The 22,832-nt window shown below is 49.6% G+C and overlaps 11 protein-coding genes across 11 annotated transcripts; 7 read left to right on the top strand and 4 right to left on the bottom strand.

Annotated features, from left to right (window-relative positions):
• Positions 1–2,289: 2,289 nt before the first annotated feature.
• On the top strand, positions 2,290–3,353 carry COCMIDRAFT_88870 (uncharacterized protein; the record flags this gene model as incomplete). Its single annotated transcript, XM_007687407.1, has 2 exons — positions 2,290–2,389; positions 2,452–3,353. 2 exons carry the CDS (start codon positions 2,290–2,292, stop codon positions 3,351–3,353), a joined length of 1,002 nt encoding a protein of 333 aa, XP_007685597.1.
• Positions 3,354–4,125: 772 nt separating this feature from the next.
• COCMIDRAFT_24245 (uncharacterized protein) lies at positions 4,126–4,524 on the top strand (the record flags this gene model as incomplete). Its single annotated transcript, XM_007687371.1, has 2 exons — positions 4,126–4,408; positions 4,466–4,524. 2 exons carry the CDS (start codon positions 4,126–4,128, stop codon positions 4,522–4,524), a joined length of 342 nt encoding a protein of 113 aa, XP_007685561.1.
• A 1,467-nt stretch (positions 4,525–5,991) lies between these two features.
• COCMIDRAFT_88920 (uncharacterized protein) lies at positions 5,992–6,300 on the top strand (the record flags this gene model as incomplete). Its single annotated transcript, XM_007687406.1, has 1 exon — positions 5,992–6,300. One exon carries the CDS (start codon positions 5,992–5,994, stop codon positions 6,298–6,300), a length of 309 nt encoding a protein of 102 aa, XP_007685596.1.
• Positions 6,301–7,171: 871 nt separating this feature from the next.
• Positions 7,172–8,784, top strand: COCMIDRAFT_34586 (uncharacterized protein; the record flags this gene model as incomplete). Its single annotated transcript, XM_007687383.1, has 3 exons — positions 7,172–7,301; positions 7,354–7,756; positions 7,815–8,784. The coding sequence occupies 3 exons, from the start codon at positions 7,172–7,174 to the stop codon at positions 8,782–8,784; spliced, it is 1,503 nt and encodes a 500-aa protein (XP_007685573.1).
• An 88-nt stretch (positions 8,785–8,872) lies between these two features.
• Positions 8,873–9,025, bottom strand: COCMIDRAFT_44724 (uncharacterized protein; the record flags this gene model as incomplete). Its single annotated transcript, XM_007687402.1, has 1 exon — positions 8,873–9,025. A coding segment is annotated over one exon (153 nt), but the record flags the coding sequence as incomplete, so codon positions are not given.
• A 355-nt stretch (positions 9,026–9,380) lies between these two features.
• On the bottom strand, positions 9,381–9,953 carry COCMIDRAFT_89036 (uncharacterized protein; the record flags this gene model as incomplete). The annotated part of the gene is made up of 1 exon (XM_007687405.1): positions 9,381–9,953. One exon carries the CDS (start codon positions 9,951–9,953, stop codon positions 9,381–9,383), a length of 573 nt encoding a protein of 190 aa, XP_007685595.1.
• A 461-nt stretch (positions 9,954–10,414) lies between these two features.
• On the top strand, positions 10,415–12,531 carry COCMIDRAFT_34584 (uncharacterized protein; the record flags this gene model as incomplete). Its single annotated transcript, XM_007687382.1, has 5 exons — positions 10,415–10,462; positions 10,548–10,788; positions 10,890–11,080; positions 11,139–11,250; positions 11,297–12,531. 5 exons carry the CDS (start codon positions 10,415–10,417, stop codon positions 12,529–12,531), a joined length of 1,827 nt encoding a protein of 608 aa, XP_007685572.1.
• A 666-nt stretch (positions 12,532–13,197) lies between these two features.
• COCMIDRAFT_3154 (uncharacterized protein) lies at positions 13,198–17,332 on the top strand (the record flags this gene model as incomplete). Its single annotated transcript, XM_007687361.1, has 3 exons — positions 13,198–15,560; positions 15,612–16,441; positions 16,491–17,332. The coding sequence occupies 3 exons, from the start codon at positions 13,198–13,200 to the stop codon at positions 17,330–17,332; spliced, it is 4,035 nt and encodes a 1,344-aa protein (XP_007685551.1).
• Positions 17,333–17,764: 432 nt separating this feature from the next.
• COCMIDRAFT_88820 (uncharacterized protein) lies at positions 17,765–18,209 on the bottom strand (the record flags this gene model as incomplete). The annotated part of the gene is made up of 2 exons (XM_007687404.1): positions 17,765–17,869; positions 18,003–18,209. 2 exons carry the CDS (start codon positions 18,207–18,209, stop codon positions 17,765–17,767), a joined length of 312 nt encoding a protein of 103 aa, XP_007685594.1.
• Positions 18,210–18,875: 666 nt separating this feature from the next.
• On the top strand, positions 18,876–21,496 carry COCMIDRAFT_34580 (uncharacterized protein; the record flags this gene model as incomplete). Its single annotated transcript, XM_007687381.1, has 5 exons — positions 18,876–18,936; positions 18,985–20,047; positions 20,099–20,370; positions 20,801–20,962; positions 21,060–21,496. 5 exons carry the CDS (start codon positions 18,876–18,878, stop codon positions 21,494–21,496), a joined length of 1,995 nt encoding a protein of 664 aa, XP_007685571.1.
• Positions 21,497–21,838: 342 nt separating this feature from the next.
• COCMIDRAFT_88882 (uncharacterized protein) lies at positions 21,839–22,439 on the bottom strand (the record flags this gene model as incomplete). The annotated part of the gene is made up of 2 exons (XM_007687403.1): positions 21,839–22,112; positions 22,177–22,439. 2 exons carry the CDS (start codon positions 22,437–22,439, stop codon positions 21,839–21,841), a joined length of 537 nt encoding a protein of 178 aa, XP_007685593.1.
• Positions 22,440–22,832: the final 393 nt, after the last annotated feature.

Raw genomic sequence — 22,832 nt, 5'->3', positions numbered from 1 at the left:
TTTTTCCAATGATAGGTTTTAGTAATTTTTAGATTTTATATCCGAGAGTGGGATTTACAATGTTCATTTCATCGTCACTGCAAATGAATTCAGCGGAAGAATTTCTAAGACCCATGTTCTGTAATACAAGAGTCATGTTTGAAGGTAATGATTCCTTTTTCCGCAGGCTCACACCTCGATATCTTCTGACGGTTGTTCGGTATGTGGGAAATAGAGTGTAAGACTGTTTTTCAAGTGAATTATGTATATCTGTCATCGATCTTCTAAACGCGTATGCTTTTATTAATGTTCTACATTTAATAAGTAGAGCACTGACGTTCTGACCCAGCCGTGTGTAGACAAGATTCTGGATGGTACTAAAGATATCCTCTCTGAACTCTGAAAGTTATTTCATATTGAGACGATATATTTGGAGACATTGTTCATGTTATTCTTAGTAAGCCACGCATCGAACTTCCCGGTACATAAGTAGCCTATGATGAAAGTAGGAATCCAAGCTCAATGGACCGGAATGACGAGCTAACTTAGTCAGATCATTTCGATTTGTAACCATATTCGTATAAATGATCTCTTACAACGTGCCATCCTTGTGAGGAACGCTCGCTTCCTGTGTTACACGGCCATCAGTATCGTGATATCTTGAACAACGAATTACATGTCCTTGCATTCTGCAAGAAAAAGACACCTACCAACTCAACCCGGATTTTTTTCAATACCATATGAATATGCGTGTTTACTTTTGCAATCCAGGGCCACTCACCATTCTTTAACACGCGAAGCACACAGATGAGTCGCTTTCAATATTATATACTTTCGTCAAAATACTTAGTACTAAGTCACTGGATTCACCGGGATTGCATATTTTAGCCCGTGGGAGCAACGGATATAAGCCCGGTTATATAAAATTCCATTTAGACCCATAAAAATCTTTTTGAGTATTCGTTCAATTTCGGGTCTTACCATTCACCTTACGCACACCCACAAAAGTTTTCCCAATAGTCACTACTATACGATACTAAGTTCTCAAATTTATCTCCGTTATATTGCTCTTTGCAAGATTTGCATCTGCCACTTTTGGTATAATTAATCCTATTTGCGAGCCTGTGGATCTTAGCAAAGGGGTACATATATCTATTGATGTGCCCCATCAGGGGTTATGTATGCTAAAAGAGAACAAAGAATCCCCTTGGAGACTGCTTCCAAGACGATATCGCTGGATGCCGAAGGATATACGCAGAGGCAGGTCAAGAAGACAGCCTATCTAAACGGCATACACTATGGAATATGGCTGACATTAGAGTAGTGTAATGGTGATGATATGTTGTTTGATTCACCATAGAAGAATCCTCAAGGGACTTGTGACTGCCACTGTTACCTCTGCTGTGTTAACGATAAGTAGTGCCTTGGAAGGCATCGTAGTGCATACCTCAAAGACATGGCTATGGCACTACGACATGAAAAAAGACCTATAATTGGAAGGTGTAGTAGGTGGAGGCTAGAGAAGCACACTGTGTTGATCTGAGTTGCTTGGCTAACTTATCTGGCTATAGTAGTGCATTAATAACTACTACACTCGATTGTTCACGTTTCCCAAAAGTCTGAGCAGTAATCTTCTCATGGATACGAACAGCAATAATGAAGTTGTGTAACCAGGTGATATGCTCCTGAGAAGAGCAGGAGAAATGGATGTCTCGAAAATGACAAAAGCACCAGGACAGTCCCAAGCCCCTTTCCAACATGACGGTATACCTCAACTCGATATGTAGTGCGATATATGCAAAACTAAGGAAGTCAGTGAATGACGAATACGCCATTGACGTACAAATGGCCAGAGGAAACCAAATGCGCCTTGTACTAACCTCACAGCGGCCTAGTAGATGATTAAGCCAACTTAGTAAACGCCATTCTAGAACGAATCCAACAAGCACTCCAGACGTATTTGTAAATATTCGTGCTACAGCCACATGGAGCTGCAAGTAAGCATGCAGTCAGCACTCCTGTAGGACCTTATTAGCCAATGAAAACACACGCATTAGACTAGCGGACCCAAGTTGTAGCTTGTGTATGCTGGATCGATAAGACGACATGTTGAACATGTTTATGAATCACCGAATTGAGGGGTTCCCATGGCGTTTGTGACAAATAGTGGTGCCTCTTGTAAGAGGTGCGCTGCGTATATAGTCTTGCAAGATGGATCGCAGGGAATGGCAATCAACTCTTACTTTCAGAAATACAGTCCTCAGCTTGCACTCGATTGATCGATAAATTCAAGTTTGGAGATATTCTAGCATGCCACTTTCAACCGATACTCAGGTGCTAGAGACTAGCAATGGTCTCGTGAGCACACTTCGCGGTATAGCTGGCGATGCAGCAAAGAGCTTTCGACCAGGTTCGTCATTCTCACCTTGCATAACCCTTCCAGTTCACTAACACCTACCCCCCCAAACTCAGCCCACGCAAAAGGCCATCTCCTAACCGGAACCTTCAAACCTACCTCCTCAGCCGCCGAGCTGACTTCAGCCCCGCATTTCAATGCTGCATCCACACCAATCACCGTCCGCTTCTCCTCCTCGACTGGCTTCCCCCAAATCCCCGACACAGACGCCAACGCCAACCCACGCGGAATCGCAATCCGATTCCACCTCCCGGAGAAAAACGGCAAACGGCAGCATACAGACATAATCGCCCATTCCACAAAATACTTCCCCACACGTACGGGAGCCGAATTCCTCGAATTCCTCAAAGCAGCAACAAGCAGCAATGCCGCCGAAGCCGTCCCCGAGTTTCTATCTCGCCATCCTGAAACTGCGCGATTCCTACAGGACCCCAAGCCCAGTCCCGAGAGCTTTGCTACGGAAAAGTTTTTTGGGGTAAATGCGTTCAAATTTGTGAAGGAAGATAAAGTTACCACGCTGCGATATCGCATTGTACCTATCGCGGGCGAGCAGCATGTTGATGTCGAAGCGCTCAAAAGCAAATCTGATACTTACCTTTTCGACGAATTGACACCGCGTCTTGAGAAAGCTCCGATTGAGTTTAAGCTGCTTGCACAGATTGCGGAGGAGGGCGATGTCACGGATGACGCGACGCAGATTTGGCCTGAAGAACGGAAAGTGGTTGAGCTGGGTACGATTACGATTGAGAAGACGCTAGGAGAGGATGAGAGTTTAGAGAAGCAGCGGAATGTTATTTTTGATCCTATTCCGCGGGTTCAAGGTGTGGAGCCGAGTGAGGATCCGTTGTTGGAGGTTAGGGCGAATGTGTATTTGATTTCTGGGAAGCAGAGGAGGGAAGCTGAGCCTGTGAAGAGCGATGTGGGGAAGACTACGGATGCGGTGGTGGCTGCTACGTAGAGATCCGTGTTTTGAGGGTTTGGGATATATTGAAGGCAGCAGAATCAACCAAGGGACCATATGTATAATGCTCACTGTTTCTTACATCGCTAGCTTTCTCCATCGTGAACTATGATGTCATCCACTTCCTGTGCGCCCTTTTAGCTGCAGCGGTGCCACAGAAGTTAATGCCTAAGATCTAACTTAGAGCCTACTTCTAAGATATAAGAATTTGAATACGAAGGGTTACGTAGAGAAAATACCAAGCTAGCTACAAACAGTTCAACTGAGGAGCCGACAGCCGCTCATGGGTCAACTTGGACGAGTGATGTTGGGTTAAATCCTAAGCTAATAATCAAGCTATAACAAGTGTGAACATGCATAACTACTAGACCGACTTCTTGTTAGCCAGACATGAGAACCGTTAAGCTAGATTAGTTTGGTATGACCCACCTTGACACATTCGACAGGTCGCCAGTAACGTTGGGGTACCACACAAGGCCAAATGGCCTCCGCTGAGAAGACTTCAGCTGAAGTTTTTTGTTCATCAGCTGAAGAGACTTCAGCTGATAGCAAACCAGATAAACATTAGCTGTACCAAAATTGAAGTGAAATAGAAGTAACTATTATCAATCAGTGTCTGATAGAGGATGGATCCGCATTCAGTGACAGCGTCGTGCAGAAGTCCTATAGTAGATACAGTCGATGCTGTGTCTATATAAACACAGAGGGCTCCTTGTCTGACGCGCAGAATCCATTTCAAAGCAGATCAACTTACCATTCTACTCTCAACATGAAGCTCATCAGTGCTACTCTTACACTCCTGCTCAGCGCAGCTCCGACCCTAGCGGCCGTTGGTGGCCGTTGTTCAAACAACTGGGGCGCTGAGTGCATTTGCCTCGATTCTGATGAGTGTAGCTATACATGGGGTGGTACTCCTTACACCGGAACTTCTGGCAATTGGCCTTGCCCTTCAGATCCTGAAAACATCGTGGGATGCGTCATCCCTGACTGCCCGGGCCATGGCTCTGACACTCAATGCCTGTGGAGAGACGGCTGTCAGTCGGTCAACCCCGGTAAGTCGTTTGATTTTGGCAACTCTAGATATGATGCGTTTTCTAATATTTGTACAGATCCTGTTTGCCCAGGTGGAGACGACTTTGTCTGCTGCAACCATAAATACGGGGACTAAGTAGAGTGACATCAACGACCAGGTCGGAACCGCATGAGGTATCCATATGAAACAAAATTGTCGGGGGAGTAAAAGAGATCACTTCTATGTTAAAAATTATAGCACATACGTGTAACTAAAATGGTCCTGCCTCGTTTGGGGTAAAATGCAATACACAATATAACGTCGGTTACTGCGTATCGAGGCATATTGCGTGACGAGACACCACAGACACGCCCCAACATAACAAACTCTATAGCAAATTGCAAGAATATGAATTCCCAAAATAGGGGCCTTGTGCTATAAATTCTATCCTCTCGTGATGTTTTATAGGAATAAGTTTAACTAACTATATAATACGACAATTCAGTATAAGCGTCACGCGGCCGCCTCTCTTTAGCCAGCAATAGATACGTCAACAGCTTATCTCCGCAGACCCGCCGTTTATTCCTTTTCTGACCTATCACGGGTAGAATACTAGCTACTTTTAGAACCATGTGCGCGTGAATGATTCGCTACTCCAGCATCGTTAAACTAATCAACTCCTCTAGCAACGTTAGCAGGGAGGATAGCCAACCTGCACTAGCTATAGACTTTATAAGCTTCTCTAGCGACGAAGGAATATAATATTAGATACTAGTAGGATCTAGTTGCCTTCAGTTAGTTTAACGTATGGAAGTTATAGCTCCTGCAAAGCGAGGGCAACCCCCTGCTGTAAGAAAGAGCGCGAGGTGTAGATACCAGAAGCCGATTCTGCAAGCCAGTGTAACAATTGCTGATCGTCTTTCATCGAACAGTTGTGGTCCCAAGATTTGCATGTACGTTCCAAATACTACGCCAATCCCGAAAGCGTAAGCCCTTGCAATACGTTAGCTATTCAGGGAATGCGTTCAGTATGCAAGGGTCGATTGAGTTCAGCCCCTTCACTGTTGCCACGCCCCTCCCCACAATTGTATGGAATATTCAGTGTGGTCATCAGTACCAGAGTAATTCATCTCAAGCAGCCTGATGCTACAGTCTTCAAAGTGGTCAGGCTTTTTTTTTTACGAAAACCAGTCAAATGACTTGAAGGAATACTACTAGTTACTCAACTGCGTCCCAGAGAATAGGTTTGCATCACTTTCCATTGTTCTCTCCAACCATCCTCACTCCAAGCGAGTTACTCCCCGGTGATATGCTCCGTGCTAGGCCAGTCCCGACCCGTATACCTGCCTTCAGCACCGCCACGCCACGCGAAAGTTCCAACACCGTTGTACGCATGCAGCGCCATATACGTATTGTGTGACCCAGTAACCGGGCATTGCCAACTTGGCACAACCCACACCGATCGCACCTGTACCCGGGTACAGCGAACTATCTCAGCTTTCTTGCGCCATGCTGACCAGTAAACGTCTGTGCTACCATGTCACCGTATGGCCCGAGTCCTTACCTCGAAAAGAGTACAGTTCGTAGCACCCCCTAGCCCATTTTCTTTCTGCCATCTCGTGAATGCAAGCAGATATCATTGTGGCGTTTCGATCCCTCCTTTCTCCCTCTAAGACAAGAAAACATCGTCTGACACAGCCCGTTAAGCCATGGCGCCGCAAGGGCATTCCTACCACTCTCTTTGATGAATTGTGGCGCGGTGGTTTGCGCAAGTCACGGATGGACGGAGGGGCGGCCCGGCCAATTGGCATTGAAGGTAGGAGTTGCGGGGAGGGTGTGATCGGGCTGGTCTTGGCGATGGCCGTTTTTCTGAGGCAACGGCTGAACTGCCCTTGGCATTGTTGGTGTGTAGATGGATTGATTGGTGGGTGAGTTCAGCTTCAAGAAATGGTGCAGCGCCATGTTGCTGGAGGGGGTCTATACGTTGGGAGGTAGAAAGGAGAGATGGGGTTGACGATTGTGGACACTAGGGTATGGTTACTATTACTACGTGGGCTGGGTTTTTTTCTGGGTGTCCTAGGTGGATGAGCGAAGGTTAGTGCACATGATAGCAGCTACTATAGTGGCAGTAATGATGCTTTTTGAGTGTGAATGCGAATGATGCTGAAAACAGCCAGTCAAGCTAATACGGTCCTTCGTGATACAGGGGTGGTAGAGCACACCTCGAGCCGTTAAGCCAGCATTACCTCTCTCATTCTATTCGTCAGCATGCCATTACCCGAAATCAGGCTGACTGTTTCCGTCTTTGCATTTCCTGCTTTCCTCGTAAACTCGGTTTCAGGTCACTTGTCCGACGTCGTGCTCATGTGAGAGAAGGGGAGGGGACAAATCCTGTATCCTCGTTGCTGAGCCATCTTCGTGGCACAATACCGTTTATTGTAAAGAGCCACTGCAACTTTGGTAGAGCTGGAGTACGCCCCACGTCTCAAAACGTTTTTTTCTTTTAAAAAATGTAAGTTGACGCGTTCTTGAATCTTGCCTTTGTCCAGAGTAGCTTGGCAGTACACTTGCGATGCTCATAGTCATCCCTTCGGGGGGACGAGATCTAAGCCTTTGCACAGCGGGTAGGTCCCAGGACCATACGTTCGTATCTTTCGCACTTTTGAGAGTCTCATCAATGTCTTTGTGGTGTACCAGTCGCCCATTGCGCACTGTTGAATGGATGGTATAACAATTGTCTCGAAATACCACAACCGTTTTCACCAAGGCCCTACACATACGCTCTCTTTTCCATCCCTCAGACATGGCCGCCAAACTCCCATACAACAAAGCCCTCGCCTTTGTGGTTGCCACACGAATATCATCGATACTCTCGGTCGTGGGATCTAGTATCATTGTCAGCACATTCATCGCCTTTCCCTTTTTCCGAAAACGTGAGTCGAGCGACCAGTCTTTCTGATACGATGAACTGACTCGCTCTACCAGCAATCAACCGCCTAGTCTTCTTCGCCACGCTAGGCAATATTCTCACAAATGTCGCAACACTAATGTCGAACTCGGTGTTGCCAGCACCGGGTGAACCTGCATCTGGCCTGTGTGAATTCCAAGGCCTTCTTATCCAATGGTTCATGGTCGCCGACTCCTTCTGGGTTCTTTGCATGGCCACAAACGTCTTCCTCGTCTTCTTTTACGGCTATGACGCACAGCAGTTGCGCCATCTGGAGAAATGGTATTTTGCTTTTAGCTATGGTGTTCCATGTATACCGGTTATAGCTTATGTCGTGCTTAGCCGAACTGGCCATCCCATTATAGGTTCTGCGACGCTATGGTGCTGGGTATCTTTTGATGTCGAGTGGATGCGCATAGCATTCTTCTATGTTCCTGCGTGGTGGGTTCTTGTCCTTTCTTAGATGCTTTCTTGTACGTTGCTGATAAGAGCTCTGAAGGGTCACGATTTTGGCGGCTGTCACCATTTACAGTGTGACGGGGTACCGAATTTGGCAGAAGCAAGTCGAATTGCGATTCTTTTCTCGGGACTCAAATCAATTCGTAACAGTACGGGATGTGAGCGATGAAAGAGAAAACGTTGGAGATATTTCGTCGGGAAGGAACAACATCGTCGTGACGACACAAATTGAGTGTGATATCCAGCAGCAAGGTGATATGTTCAGGAGCGTCTCTCCGGACCCAGATTGCATTTCGATCAACTCCTTCTCAAGCACGCAGAGACTTTCCAGAATCCGTGGACCTGATGAGCTGGTTTCAAGACCGCTCCACGATGCTTCTCAGACCCGGATTTCCAGACTGCTACTCGAGGACGTGGAAGCGCAACTCAACTTCCACCACCCCCCGCCATCACGAAATAACTACATAGCAACGATAATCACTACAAGCCCGCCTCTGAGACCTATGAACAGACCACCAACAGCGATGTCAAAACCCCTTCCTGCAGCTAAAAGAACACCAGAGGGCCATGCCGCAGCAATGGCATACTTCTACGTTGCCTTCCTAATGTTCTTAGCACTATTCGTTGTCTGGCTGCCCAGCAGTATAAACCGCATGTACCAATTCACTCACAAAGACCGGCCCAGTTTTGCTCTGAATATTCTTTCCGCGACGGTGCTGCCGCTTCAAGGTGCCTGGAACGCAATCATCTATATTTTCACTACAAGAGCAGAGTGCAGGCGTGCGTGGGGCATGGTAGTTGAAAAGATCACAGGCAGGTATGCGCAATATCAACCGTGGAGAGAGTTGAGTGTCAAAGAGATGACGAGTTCGCAGGTGACACGGGAGTCGGCCGTGGATGTTGAGATGGGCGATATCTTCAGGCACGATATGCGGGCATGCCAGATCAAGTCGCCGAAAAACGGTCATGTGAAAGATGATGATCGATGTAGCAAACTGATATCGAGATGATGCGGTTATGTTTCTCTATATCGTTGCAGCGCCTTGGCATACTAGTAGTGGGAAGCTCTTCGTTGTGTTGTGCCAGCAGGTCACCGCTCCATCTTTTGAGCGTTTGTTTTCTTTCACTGTAAATTCGCTTCAAGAGATTGTTAGTCCGGTGGTCTTGGACTATCGTTGTGTATTTCGGTTTCTTGCTTCCTGTCACTTTGGGCGTCTTAGTTTGATCCCTGAGCTTGATGGCATAATACCCCCAGTTGTTTGGCGCACGGTGTTCTATGGTTTGCGCTTTCCAGCATTGCACTGAGAACGCAATCTCAAAAAGTCCCTTTTTCGTAATCACCCTAGAATTTGAATTCTATCTCACATAATCGACTAGGATCGGATGCTCAATGAAACCGTGTTTACAGCCGTCCAATCTCGTATAGTGTATTTTAGTGTGTTCGTGTCAGCACATCCTTGCCGGCAATCCGGATATCGCCGATCGCCAAATGCCTTCCACGCGTACGGCCCGGTGTGGCCTTGTCGTTCCTCCGCTGGCTCATCTTATCACGTCCATGAGTGTATTCTTCGTCACGTGGCTGGAGTGCACATCGTTGTGTATCTCATCAGCCGATTTTGGCATTTGAAAAGTCCATCTCGGGATGCTGCTCTTGAAATTTCTTCAAGATGTCGGCCTTTTTCTGCTCGTCGCTGGTGGGCTTGCCTTGTTCCTTTTGCCTCTGGTCGTACATCATCTTCTCGACCATGCCCCGCGTCTCTCCGTCGAGGTCGCCCAGCTTGCTGTTCTCAGGCTGGATCTTGGAGGTGTCGATCTTGGGGGCAGTGGTGACAACATGGGGCCACCACTCGAGCTGGTTGACTTTGTCGAGATGGATTGAGATTTCTTTTGCGGAGCCGGTCGAGGCTAGTGTCCAGGTGGAGTCGTCGACGCGGATGGGGTGGGGGAGGTCGCCGTGCAGGATGGGTGTCTCGCCCTTGATGCCGGCCTTGATGGAGTTGCGGCCAATGTTGATGTCGAGGTCCTTGCCTTTGTACTTGGCATCAATGGTGATGGTGATGTCAAGGTCCTTGATGGTCTGGTCCCACTTGTACGGCAAAGCGGCCTGCTCGGCCTGCTCCTTTGCGCGGGCATCGGCGTCGGCCTTTTCACGTTCCTCGGGGGGCGGTGAAGCAGACATTTTGTGGTGTGGCTGTCCGGCTGTGTGTATGCGGTGTGTCGAGAAAAAAGTTTCGTTTCGTGTTTGGAGGGGGAGGGGGAGGACAGGCGGGACCCTGAGGGCGGTGGGCGCAACCAAGAAGGGACAGGGAGCGTCATCGCCCAAGGGACCTGAGCAAGCTCCACCATGCGCCCTGCCTCGCTCCTCCACCCCGGCCAGCTCTAATAACGGCCATCGACCGCGGTGCTGCGACCTACAGGCCTCACCTCACCCTCTCCTCTATCCATAGCCCACGTCCCTCCTGTCCAGCCAACATCTCTTCCACCCTGCCTCCGCGCCGTAATGCTGCCCTAGAACCAGCAGAGCCATTGCGATAGTGCAACGCGACCATCTTCATCTGGACCCGGACGACCACCGGAGCGTCTTGCCAGCGGCCCAGTCGGGCACCCATCTGCCCGGCGCGGCAGTATTCCTAGCAACCCATGGCCAGCTCCTTTGAGAAGAGCGTCAAGGGCGGCACCAAGATCAAGGCAAGTATGCGCTGCCTCTGCACCGAGTCGCAGCCGGCTCATTGCCGCTACTATCGCCATTGCCACGGACTAACACACCTGCCAGCTCGCAGCACCGAAATCAAAATATGTCGAACACATCCTCGTTGCGACACACGCCGGCGAAGCAGGCGTCGCTGAAATCTTCCGCGCCCTCACCAACCGTCTGCGCGACTCGACATGGACCATTGTCTTCAAAAGCCTTATCATTGTCCATTTGATGATAAGGGAGGGCGAGCCCGAGGTTACGCTCAAGTTCCTGGCCCAGAATCCCCACCGGAAACTGGCCATCAATCACTTCACAGAGGGTACGTCTCGAGACATGTACGCCACAGTGCTCTGACAGCGAATCCGCTGGTCGGGCTTGTGTTAGTTGACAGGATTCAACCGCTGACATTGCGCCCAACAGTGCAGACCCAGGGACACAATATCCGCACCTATTCCGAATACCTGCTCCGCCGCGCCATCGAGTATGGCTCCACCAAGGTCGACTATGTGCGTGGCGGTGAGGGCCGCCTCAAGCGCCTGACCATAGAGAAGGGCCTCCTACGTGAAGCAGAGAGCGTGCAGGACCAGATCAGAGCGCTGCTCAAGTGCCAGGTATGAGGATGTCCTTTATTAGCAACAGGAACACCTGCGCTGACTTTGACCCCAACAGCCATTCGATGACGAGCCCGAAAACGAAATCACGCTGACCGCCTTCCGACTACTCACAATGGACTTATTAGTGCTCTTCCACGTCATGAACGAGGGCACTATCAATATTCTTGGTGGGTTGAGCATGTGTACTCGAGTTTCGCCGTACTAACGAACCAGAACACTACTTCGAACTATCAAAACCCGACGCAACACGCGCCCTCGCAGTCTACCGCACTTTCGTCAAGCAAACCGAAGCCGTTGTCCAGTACCTTAGCCTCGCAAGATCACATGAACACTCAACACGATTAGAGATTCCACGAATCAAGCATGCCCCGACCAGTCTGGCTGCATCGTTGGAAGAGTACCTGGCCGATAAGGATTTTGAGATCAATCGACGACAGTACATTGCCGAGAAGGAGGCGAAAAAGAATGGGGGCAAGTCCACCAATGGGGCGAGCAAGTCTACGGAATCAAAGTCGGCCTCTAGCACGACTACTAGCCAGCAGCCAGCGGCAGCTCCGACCAAGCCCTCTGCAAACGCACCTTTGATTGATCTGTTTGAGTCACTCGAGGATAACCAACAAACCATGGCTACGCAGCCGATGATGCAGCAGTATCCCCAGCAAACAGGCTTCCAGGTTCCACAGCAGACAGCAAACATGGGCTTTCCCCAACAACCACAGCCTTTCACAATGCAAAATGGTCAGGGCACGAATCCCTTCCAACTAGGCCAACAGCCCCAAGTGCCCCAACTCCAGGCCCAGTTTACCGGTGCAGGCTTTGGCGGCTACTCGCCACAACCTTTCAGCACACAGAATACTATGCCATCAATACCACAGAACGGCATGCCTGATTTCTTACAACAGCAACCACCACAGCAGATGCAGGTTCCTACCATTGCCGAGCCTCTGCAACCTCTGCAGCCTCAGCAGACCTCAACAAACCCATTCCGCCAATCGATGCTACCCAGCAGTCCGACTGGTGCCAGCTCACTCAACCGCGCATCAACGAATCCGTTTGCAAAACATAATACTGGACTTTCGGCACAATCGCAGTCGCCGGTCAATTCTCCGCCCTTTTCCATGACTTCTGTGCAAGAGTCACCATTTGCTCTGCAACAGCAGCCACAACAACAACCCCAGCCTCTACAGCCTACGCCTACTGGCACGAATCCATTCGCACGACAACCATCGCCACAAAGCACCCTCTCTCCACAGGGTGGACTCACTGTGCACGCAACGGGTAGCACCAATCCTTTCCGACAGAGTGCCTTTGTAAATCAGCAGACAGGCCAGGGCTGGCAGAATGCAGGTAGTCAAGGGACATTAGGAGGGATCAACCTTGATCAAGTACCGACAACAAGCGTCTTTCCACGGCCCGGACAGCAGCAACAGCAAAACTTCCTGGGATAGATTTTAGGTGATGAAGCAATGGTGATACCGTTTTGTAATTGTGGTAGATTGTTGGTAGGGATTTGGGGCAGCTTGCGATTTCCTTTTACGCGGAATTTCTTCAATGCTGCGTGACATGATTTGTGAGTAATCGCTCTGAAGTAGCCGTGCTGGACTGCATTCGTACAGGAGTAAGAACGGGTCCCTATTTGTAGGGTAGCAGAAATGCTTGAAATCGGAGGTTTTTGAGGCGGACTGGGCTTTTTTGTAACTCAGATGATCCAATCATCACTTTCTAGTTTATCTTCGAGCCAGGTATCTGCAAGGAGCCTCTCGCTAATGAAACACACATAATTTATATTTTTTCTTTTGGTCTTTCACCGTGATTAAGTGAATGCTTGACTGCACTTGTATTACGGTGCCTTTGGTTGAAGGGACCGAGGTGGAGTAATTGCAGGGATTGTGCAAGCCACGTGACGACGTGACTTCAGTACAGATTAGCGCGACGGACGATGCCGGGTCAGACAAACATTACGACCTGACTATGCTCACAGTAACACGTTGAGCTGGAGACTTTAATGGCTCCTCCCGAGTGGCCATGTCTCTTGCAATCTTTCGGTCTCACCACTCTTCGCTCGTGCTGATTTGAGTGTGGATTCTCCTTTCATCCAGACCCGGCTCACCGCAATGGCACGCGGCGACTCCCTCGACGCGCCCATCACTTTTGAGGAAAATGATGATGAAAACCCCAGGTATCTGCATGCGCCTGTACCAGTACCACCTGTAAGACGGTTCAATACGCAGACGCTGGAACAGGGTGATATTGAAGAGGTGGAGCATCAAACTGCCTGGGAACAAGCCGTCGCACAAAGAGCAAGGGTGAAACAGAAACAGTCTATCAACCAGCTACTAAGGGGCCATCAACAAGTTGGACAGAGAAGCATTACAGAACCACCACTGAAACGGCCGCCATCAGTCAAACCCATCACTATTATCGATCTGCTGACCGATGAAGACGAACCAGTCCGCCCCAGAGTGACGCAGCAACTTACAGGCGCGGAGCTACTAAACCAATCAATTCTCGACGTGTGTCTATCGTCAGCTCAGCGTCCTGAACAGTACACGGATACGGTCATCCCACAGCTGTCAACCTCACGCCCTCCACTGGAGACTACACAACCCAGTAGCTTCCTATCGCAGACATCTCCAGTCAGGTCTGTGCCAGCTATTCCCATCGGTGCAATACTGAACCACGACACTGGCTTCTCCATATCTACTGCAGACAAACCACAATACCCATACCCGTCGCACAAACCCGTGGCAACAAATGACACAGTACCTTCATTCTCGCAACCAATCGGGGATCTCCCCGACCACCAGCGCGAACGGGCCACTTGCCGTCGCGTAAACACCTCTGAGCGCGCAACCGCGGCAGCGCATGCCAACAAACTCGAATCGCCGTTTCCTATGGCTGCAAAAGCCCGTATGGCTGATTTCTCCGGTAGTGTCACTTTGGTTCAACCGAAACAAAAAGCGATCAAGTCGGTGAGGCAAAAGAACTACGTCCAAATCAGAGCGCCGCAACATTTGACAAGCAGTCACAAATCAACAAACAATCACAGATTGACAGAATATCATCACAAATCGCCATACGCATTGCAAGATGAAGTCCAAGTTCACAGAGAGTCGACCAATGCAGAACCTCGAGCCGTGAGCCCTGCACCATTTCAAGGGCCCCTATCTCAGAATAACACCATTTCCAATCTTGAAGTTAGTCTAACGGAAAGGCCAAAAGGCCGCGATGCCAGACTAGATCCACTGCCTTTGAGCCCTCAAGAAAAAGCTGAGTCTGTTCCTCACGATCATCCAGATTTCCAAGAGCACCATGGATATAATCCTGCAGCGCTTCTACGGACATTTAGTGAGACAGCACCCAACACGGCAAACACAACACCGGTTGAGGTGTCTTTCCGCAAAGCCACACCACCTGTGAAGGATGTGACTCCTAATATCCATAGCGTTTGGTCAAGTCACTTGCACGACCTCGCTGCAACACGGTCAGCAATAGATGAATGCCTAAAACGACATATTGCTGAGCGGAACGAAGCGCATGCGAAGTTGACTTGGATTAAGCTGCGCCATCAGAGGACGTGTCAAGAACGAGACCTCCGCGCCCGCCGCAAACAGAAGTTTCTCACCCAGAAGACTTTTCCAGAGGAATTCATTCAACACACTTCTCCCTTTGCAGATATACCTGTCGTACAAATGCCGTTTGATCGAAGCTGGGCCTCTAAAGGTCTCCCTGACATGGCGCAAGAGGTCTTTGCAAAAGCCAAACCAAAAGATACAGTATTTCGGTCCGGATTATCTGCACATACAACAAAGTTCCGGTCGGAAGCTGTCGTCATACCTCCTTTCAAGGAATATGTTAGCTTGAGAAACAATATTCTGGCTGACAACGAGTCAAAGTTGCTCGCGACACCATATTTTGAAGATGAAGATTACGAAAGTCGGCGGGCTCTTTTGGATGCGCTTCCGTTTATATACGAATTAACACACGACGAGAAGGGACCAATTGATCTGCGGAAAGAGCAGTGTCGGTTCTACAAAACTGCAATCGAAGCTTTCCTGAGCGAGATTGGTGTGACTTGGAACGAAGTCCTATACTGGTTGCTAGCACCCGGTGATGTTATCAAGCATATCAATGCTGGCATGTCTGGAAGTGAGAATTTCTCACCAATATTGCTTGACAGATCGCAGTATAGTATTGAGGAGTTTGAGCGAGACGAGGGGGTCAAGGAAACAATATTATTCGACCGTGACGATGAGAAATGGCAAGACTTTATCGCACAACTCGAGAGACCTTCTGCAACAACCCTGAGGCTAGCAGCTACAGCTTGCTCTGCTGTGCTACAAGAATGCGAATTCAGCATTTGGTATCTGGCCCAACAGTCTGATGTTGTCCAGAACAACATTATGAGAAAGACTTTAAGCGGGAAAAATCCTGTCCAATCTTCATATAGACAGATTTGGTGCAGGGTGTGTCACCAGTAAGTGCATATCTATGATGTGCTGTATTGGCATATTGATGACATTTCCAGGCACAATTGTCTCCTCCATGGCGAGTTAAGGCAAGTTCCCGAAGATTCGTGGATGACTGAGTCAGACGAGGACGAGGACGAGTTTCAGAGTAGCCGCCGTGGCTCAGGAAGCACACTCGACGAAGACTCAGGTCCCTTGCCTGCCCATTTCGACGACGATACAGACATTGAGAAAGTGATCAACTACAAGCTACCAGCAAACCCCGACGCATTCAATGTCTATCCCGAATCAGAAATGATTGCGTCTAGAGGCGCAAAACCACCACCAGGAAAATTCAATGCACACTGGTGGTTGCAACGCGACCTGGTGCAGCACTGGGAAAAGCGTAAACCGTTCTTTCCATGCAATCACGAGGGTAGCTGCGAGGATGCAAAATGCCGGTGCTACAGGGAGGGTATCACCTGCGAGAAGACTTGCAAGTGCTCCCAATCATGCAATCGGCGGTTCCCCGGTTGCGGCTGTTTGGTCATTCCAGGAAGGCGGGTTTGTGATTCAGACAAATGCCTCTGTGTCAAATTCAACAGGGAGTGTGATGCAGAACTTTGTGGTTCATGTGGCGCAACTGAGATCCTCGATCCTGTCAATCGATACAATGAAGACGTGGTGGCTCGCAACTGTTTCAACGTGGCAATCCAGCGGGGTGTTCCTCGAAAGACTTTGCTTGGACACTCAGAAGTACATGGATTTGGGCTGTACATGGGCGAGGATATCGAGAAAGGAGAGTATATTGGCGAGTACACTGGCGAAGCCATCTCAGTCAATGAAGGCAACCGCAGACTTACCATCTACGACTATCAGAAGACGATGTATCTATTTCGTCTGAACTCGAGTAAGTTTTTCCATTACGTCTTGTTAGTATAGTCCTAATCAGCGCGTAGAACAAGAAGTGGACGCCACCTATATGGGCAACAAGCTCCGCTTTATTAACAATGCTGACGACAAGTACACCAACTGTGCGCCGAGGAATCTTCTCTGCAACACTGTCTTTCGCATAGCACTTTTTGCCACAGCGAACATTAAGGCGGGTACAGAATTGTACTTCAATTATAATTATCCGAAAGAGAAGACAGCACAGTTCAAGCAACCGAACGGCAAGGTTGTTGCGGTTAAAGAGACCAAGCAAAAGGTGAAGAGAGTGGATGCAGGCAGCAAAATTGGCCAGCCAGTTGTGGAGCGCGACCGATCACGTATATTGGCAGCTACCGCAAAGGCTAGAGCCGCAAAAGCGGCTAAGAGGGCGGCGATGCTAGAGGAAGAAGCCAGATTGGCGAAGGCAAAGTCTTTACCAGGGCCATCCCGAGCACGCAAAACTGCCACTGGCACGCCTGGTGTGAAGAGAGCGTCGAAGCTGCGAGACAGTCTCCGTAGAAACGAGTCTACTGGCTCTGACACTGGCATCGACGTTGAAGTGAGTGATGGCGAAATGTCCGTAGCTGGTACATCACAAGAGACGACGACAAGCCAGTACGTGGAGGACACGGACGAAGATGAAGAATTCATTACGGGCGATAGCCAAGAAAATAGAGACGATAACGTGCGCAGGTCTGCACGGCATGGTAGTGTGGTGGGGCGCCGGAGGCCGGGCAGACCGCGAAAGAGGGCATCTGATGTTGCGCCGGTGATGGTCAGTGAGAGGAGGAGTGGGAACTTGGGTGGAGCACGGCCAGGTGCTGGTACAAAGAGGAAGAGACCCGTCATTCTCAACAGTGATGACGAGTGAGATGCCTTTTACCAGTATAATGAGGAGTGGAAAAAGTAGAAGGAGAAAAGGAAACATGATTCAACACAGGCTTTTTATAGATTTGGTAAATATATCATATATGATACCCAGCCTCCTTCATCTATCGATTTGCTTAGCGAGAAGACGTAAATCTTACGATTGCGCATGTAGTGTATGGAGCCTGTCTTCCTCTACTCTTGACACGGACATATACGGATCTCGCACATTTATATCCTGGCATCCTGCAAACATCCATGCACGTACCTTTTTTATCGAGGTTCCCTTCACAACGGCAAGTCGCGCAGCCAATGCTAGCGTTGGTATTCTCTTTCCTGCCAAAGCGCATCTTCGCGCCATATATCCTCTAGCAAACCCCCCAAACCCAGTCGCCGTTATGTAGCGCTTTGCTAACCCTTCTCAACCCCCACCCTTTCAAGGCGCCGCAGTAACAAAAGCAACCAAAGCCTTAACCGCATCCCCCTCATTCGCTCGTAGCAACTCCGTCGCTTTCGCTTTTGTAATTTCTAACTCGGATACCTGTTTTCGGAATTCCTGTCAGCCTGACTATTCAGAGTACTAGTATATTGGTCTCGCTCTTTTCCCTTCCTCTAATCCCATACGTGTGTGTGTGTGTATGTGTGTGTATGTGTAAAAGGAAACCCAAACGTACCAAAACCACTACATCCCCCGCATCAATCTTGACGTTCTTCTTCTTTTCATCCTCCGCCTTATCCTTCACACTGAGTCCTTTCATCGCTTTATCGAGGGCCTTGCCGTCGACTTCCTTTTTCGCGCCATTAGTAGGGGTAGAAGCGGCGTCGTTGAGGGCGGGGGTCGAGGCGCCTTCGTGGATGGTGGGGGGTTGGGGTTCGGCCATTGCGATTGGGGGGGGTGCGGTAGTTGGGTGTTAAGGATGTATGGAAGGTGTAGAAGTTAATTGGGAGTTTGGGCTGTCTGGAAGCTCATTGGGGACGGTGCGCGGATGAGTGACGAGGGTGTGGGGTAAATTGCTGGTGAATTTATGGAAATGCTGGCCAATCGGAAAATTCGGGCGTGCTGATTGGATGGGTGAGGGGATTTATTTGCGCACATGGGATATGGAACTGGATTTGCAACTTTACAACGTTTGAGTTATATTGAACTTTGTTGCTTTGCATTGCCGCTGGGCTCTAGGACACGTTTCGCTTTCGGGCTACAAGGTGAGTTTACTGTATCCGGTTATGAAACTTACTTGTCTGCGTCTGGGTGGCAGATTTTTGGTTTTCTTGAGTCATGCCGACTTTGCACGCCTTTGTTCGGGTGTCCCGCGGTCTGGGTAGGGACGGACACCCCTGCCGAGTTCCCTTATATTAACGCTCTAATCAAAGTGACTCAAACATTAAACGTGGTTTGAGCTGACTTTCCTCCAGTCACTGTACGTGGAATTTTGCTGCAAGGTACCACGTAGGTTGCAAGTTATAAGTGGGATCTGCGAAGTTTACTCACTCCGCAGCCAGATCTACAACATCACGTTTGATAGTGGACACAAAATCAGCCACAGGCCATGGAGATTTCAAACCAAGGATCAACGACGAATGGCGGGTCTGAGGGATGGTCACCAGATTGTGAGAGCGAATACTACCCTTTCAAGTACATATGCTAACAAGATATAGCGTGGAGATCAAAGCCTATCAAGCAGGTTGTCACATATGAGGATCAGGCAGCTGTGACTTCTGCTTTGACGAAGCTATCAAGTCTACCGCCAATTGTCACACCAACAGAGATTGCCAGGCTTAAGGCCAGTCTGCGTGATGCTGCCCTCGGTAAATCGTTCTTACTCCAGGGAGGCGACTGCGCTGAGTTGTTCTCTTACTGTGCCGACAACCCAATCGACGCCAAGATCAAACTTCTTTTGCAGATGAGTTTGGTCCTGATTTGGGGTTCAAACAAGCCCGTCATTCGCATTGGTCGTATTGCAGGACAGTATGCAAAGCCCAGATCAAGCCCTACTGAGATGTTGGATGGCAAGGAAATTCCTAGTTTCCGTGGCGACATTCTCAACGGGTACGATCCAGAGGCTAGGAGAGTGGACCCAGAGAGACTGGTCAGCGCCTACTTCCACTCCGCGACGACACTGAATTACATCCGTTCACAGCTTGCAAGCGGCATCGCTGACTTGCACAACCCATTGGACTGGGAACTTGGTCATGTCCGGGACGAGGAACTACAGTCAAAGTACTCGCAGATTGTAAACAGCATATCTGACTCTCTTCGTTTCATGAAGACCATTGGTGCAGATACTTCTGGCCAACTACAAACAGTAGACCTCTTCACCAGCCACGAAGGCCTTGTGCTAGAGTACGAACAGAGCCTCACAAGACGTCTCAAACATCCAGCTGGCTACACACCCTCTCAGCCCTCAAACGATGGAAAGGGGTGGTACAACACTTCTGCGCACTTCATCTGGATTGGAGATCGAACACGCCAGATTGACGGTGGCCACGTAGAATACTTCCGAGGTATTGAAAACCCCATTGGTATCAAGGTCGGGCCGTCGATGAAGAACGATGAGCTAGTGGAGCTGCTCAATATTGTCAATCCCAATAAAGAGATTGGCAAGATTACTCTAATTACCCGCTACGGTGCAGAAAAGGTTGAGTCGATGCTGGGTGCGCATATTGAGGCTGTGAAGAGCAGTGGACATGTTGTTGTCTGGCAGTGCGACCCAATGCACGGGTGAGTTGTGTTTATGCATCGTATATTCTATATTGGCTAATCTCCCTGCAGCAACACTCGCAGTACCCCGACCGGCATTAAGACCCGCTCCTTCAACAGCATCTTCTCTGAGCTTTCGTCTGCGCTCAAGATCCATAAGCAGCACGGCTCCTTCCTGGGTGGCATGCATCTTGAACTGACTGGTGATGCGGTTACCGAGTGTACCGGAGGAAGTGAGGGTCTTGTAGACGAGGATCTGAGCCTGAACTACACAACCTACTGCGATCCTAGGTTGAACGAAAAACAGGCGCTGGAATTGGCGTTCTTAGTCGCAGGGCATTACCGTGCGGATGGCCAGCTACCATAGATTTGAGCCCTCCTTCACACGGTAGAATAGCATCATGTAAAAAGTTCCTATGTTAGCAAATTCAATTCTAAAAATATCTCACATTGGATAACGGTTTGCATAAGTATTATTCAAGATACTCTCAGTCCGTGAACCCCCCTTTGATTCGACCGCCTCAGACTTGGCACATGGAATCTCTCATCATACATCATCGTCATGACGGCCTGGCCCGAGCTTCGACAAAGTTGCCCCCAACAAATGCATGTCTGTTATCGCGCCCGCTCTGTCGTTATCACCACCCATACCTCTCGCACTCACTCCTATCAAATAGCCGCAAAACATCCCCACACGCAATTTTACCCCTCATTCCCAACAAAAACAAATCCCCACCACAGGGCCTCAAAGATAAACAACAATGGGCGCTTCAGCATCTAAAGGCGCAAAAGCCGCTGCCGGCTCCGCAGCTCGTAAATACCCCTCAAGACCACCGCCAAATACTACGACTGCAGCGCCTGCGGCTCCCGCACAGAATGCTGCAGCTGGACCCCGTGTACATCCTCCGCCGCAGGCCACAAGTGAGAAGACAGAAGGTACGGCAATTTCTCTACTGACACAGAGAAGCAATTGCTGGTCCCCCTCCCTCCATAGAAAGCTACATAGCTAACTCTCTCACCTCCGGTTCAACAGCCGTCCTACAAGATGCTCGCGACCCAGCCTTTGCCTCCCGTCTGAATAGCCTCGGCGCCGTACAACCGAATCCGCATTTTTCGCTGTCGTCAACGTCGCAGTTTGATCCTCGCCGCAATGCCTCGCCTAATCTTCCGTCGGATACAATGATGCAGGATGCGCCGCAGTCGGCGTTTCCTGATGCAAGGAATAATCCTGTGCTGCGCGTGCTTGAGTCACGGCAGCATATCACTGAGGTGGCGGAGGACGAGCTGAGAGAGGTGGGAAGAAGGGGGTTCCAAGGAAGGCGGTATGTGGATGCTGGCGTGATTACATTGGCGTTGATGAGGAGGGAGAAAGGGGAGCCGGATGAGAGGATTGAACAGAGTCTGGGGATTAAGAAGGGGAGGCTAGGGGTGTTGGCTAAGGGGACCGTAGGCGCCGTGGCGTTGGGGTAGAGATGTGCACTAGAGAAGAGGTGGATGAGACATTTCCAAGAGGGGGGGATGTATGTGGGAGTAAAGATTCAATTTGGACGTCAGCAGCACCCGGGCCGACAGCGATCGTGGTTCCTTGACCTACGAAAGAGAAGAGTGTACGTATGTGTACATATGAATGGAGAGCAACAAAGGAAAAAAGCGCAGCCCATCTGAACACCGGATTGAACCCTTCCATCCGACGCTATGCGCTACCCAAGTCGTTACCCGAAAGCCAAACCAACACCAAACGGAATGCAGGAAACAAAAGAAAAAAGATAAGAAAAGTACAACAAGAGAAGAATGACAAAAGGCGGTTGGTGTTCATGATTCGTCGTAATCTGCGTTCTCGTGGATGAAGTTGTTGAGGGCAACCAGTGCCTCCTTCAGGCACTCCTGGTCGACCTCGAGGCCGTCTCGGCACATTTCATCGTAGCCTATCCTGACTACACCACTGGGGTTTGGTCGTGATCGCTTCTGGTTCCATCGTCGGGCGACTTCCCATCGCTTACGGGTCTGGGTGAAGGGCGGGCACGAATCGGCAATTTCTCGGCGTTCGCGCAGCACGGTCAGGGCATTGAGGACGTTCAGGAAGATACTACGCAAGCAGACAGTCAGTAAGGGTGGACGGTGATAGAGCATAGGTAAGGCGTGCAACGTACCCTTGGGTCAGCTCGACGTCATGATCCCATCCATACGCCACTTCGCTGAAGCTGTTTCCCTGCGCGACAATGTCTAGGAAGACAAAGAGCGACTCCTCGACGCTAATTTCCGGAGTGATTTGCGACGCGACATTGGCCAGGATCCAGTCTGATAATTCGAAAAAGGTCTTTTGGTCCATGTGGGCAAAGCTGATGAAGCGTTCGGGGACGGTGAACATGAGCGACATGGCACGTCGTGCACCCATGGCCTCTATGCCGTCCATTGCTGAAGAAGGTCGGTCGAGTAGTGCGGCTGAATACGCGAGCAGTGTGGTCTAGTAGTAATGTGTGGAAGTGTGAAGTGGGATGTGGTGCTTGAAGAGCGGAGTCGAGGATGTCAGGTGAGCGGGTGAGGGGGTGGTGGGTGGAAGATGATGGGATAGCCCAGCTGAGGAGAGCGGGTAGCGGCAATGAATATCAGTTGGATACCACGACAGCACAGCACAGCACAGCAGTCGGACAAGGCAAGTGCCGTCGGTCGCTCAAGCCGAAACAAAGTAAGAACAAGGTTGAATTATTTTTTCCGTGTCGGGAGATAGGAACAATAGCGAGGGATGACGACGGTGGTTTTTTCGCCTGCTCCTTTTACGGTCGATGGGGCAAGTGGGTTGGAATTT

This window comes from Bipolaris oryzae, assembly GCF_000523455.1.
Source record: "Bipolaris oryzae ATCC 44560 unplaced genomic scaffold scaffold_29, whole genome shotgun sequence".
Lineage (NCBI taxonomy): Eukaryota > Fungi > Ascomycota > Dothideomycetes > Pleosporales > Pleosporaceae > Bipolaris > Bipolaris oryzae.
Note: the sequence above shows the minus strand (reverse complement) of the source record. Positions and strands in the feature narration are given on the sequence as shown.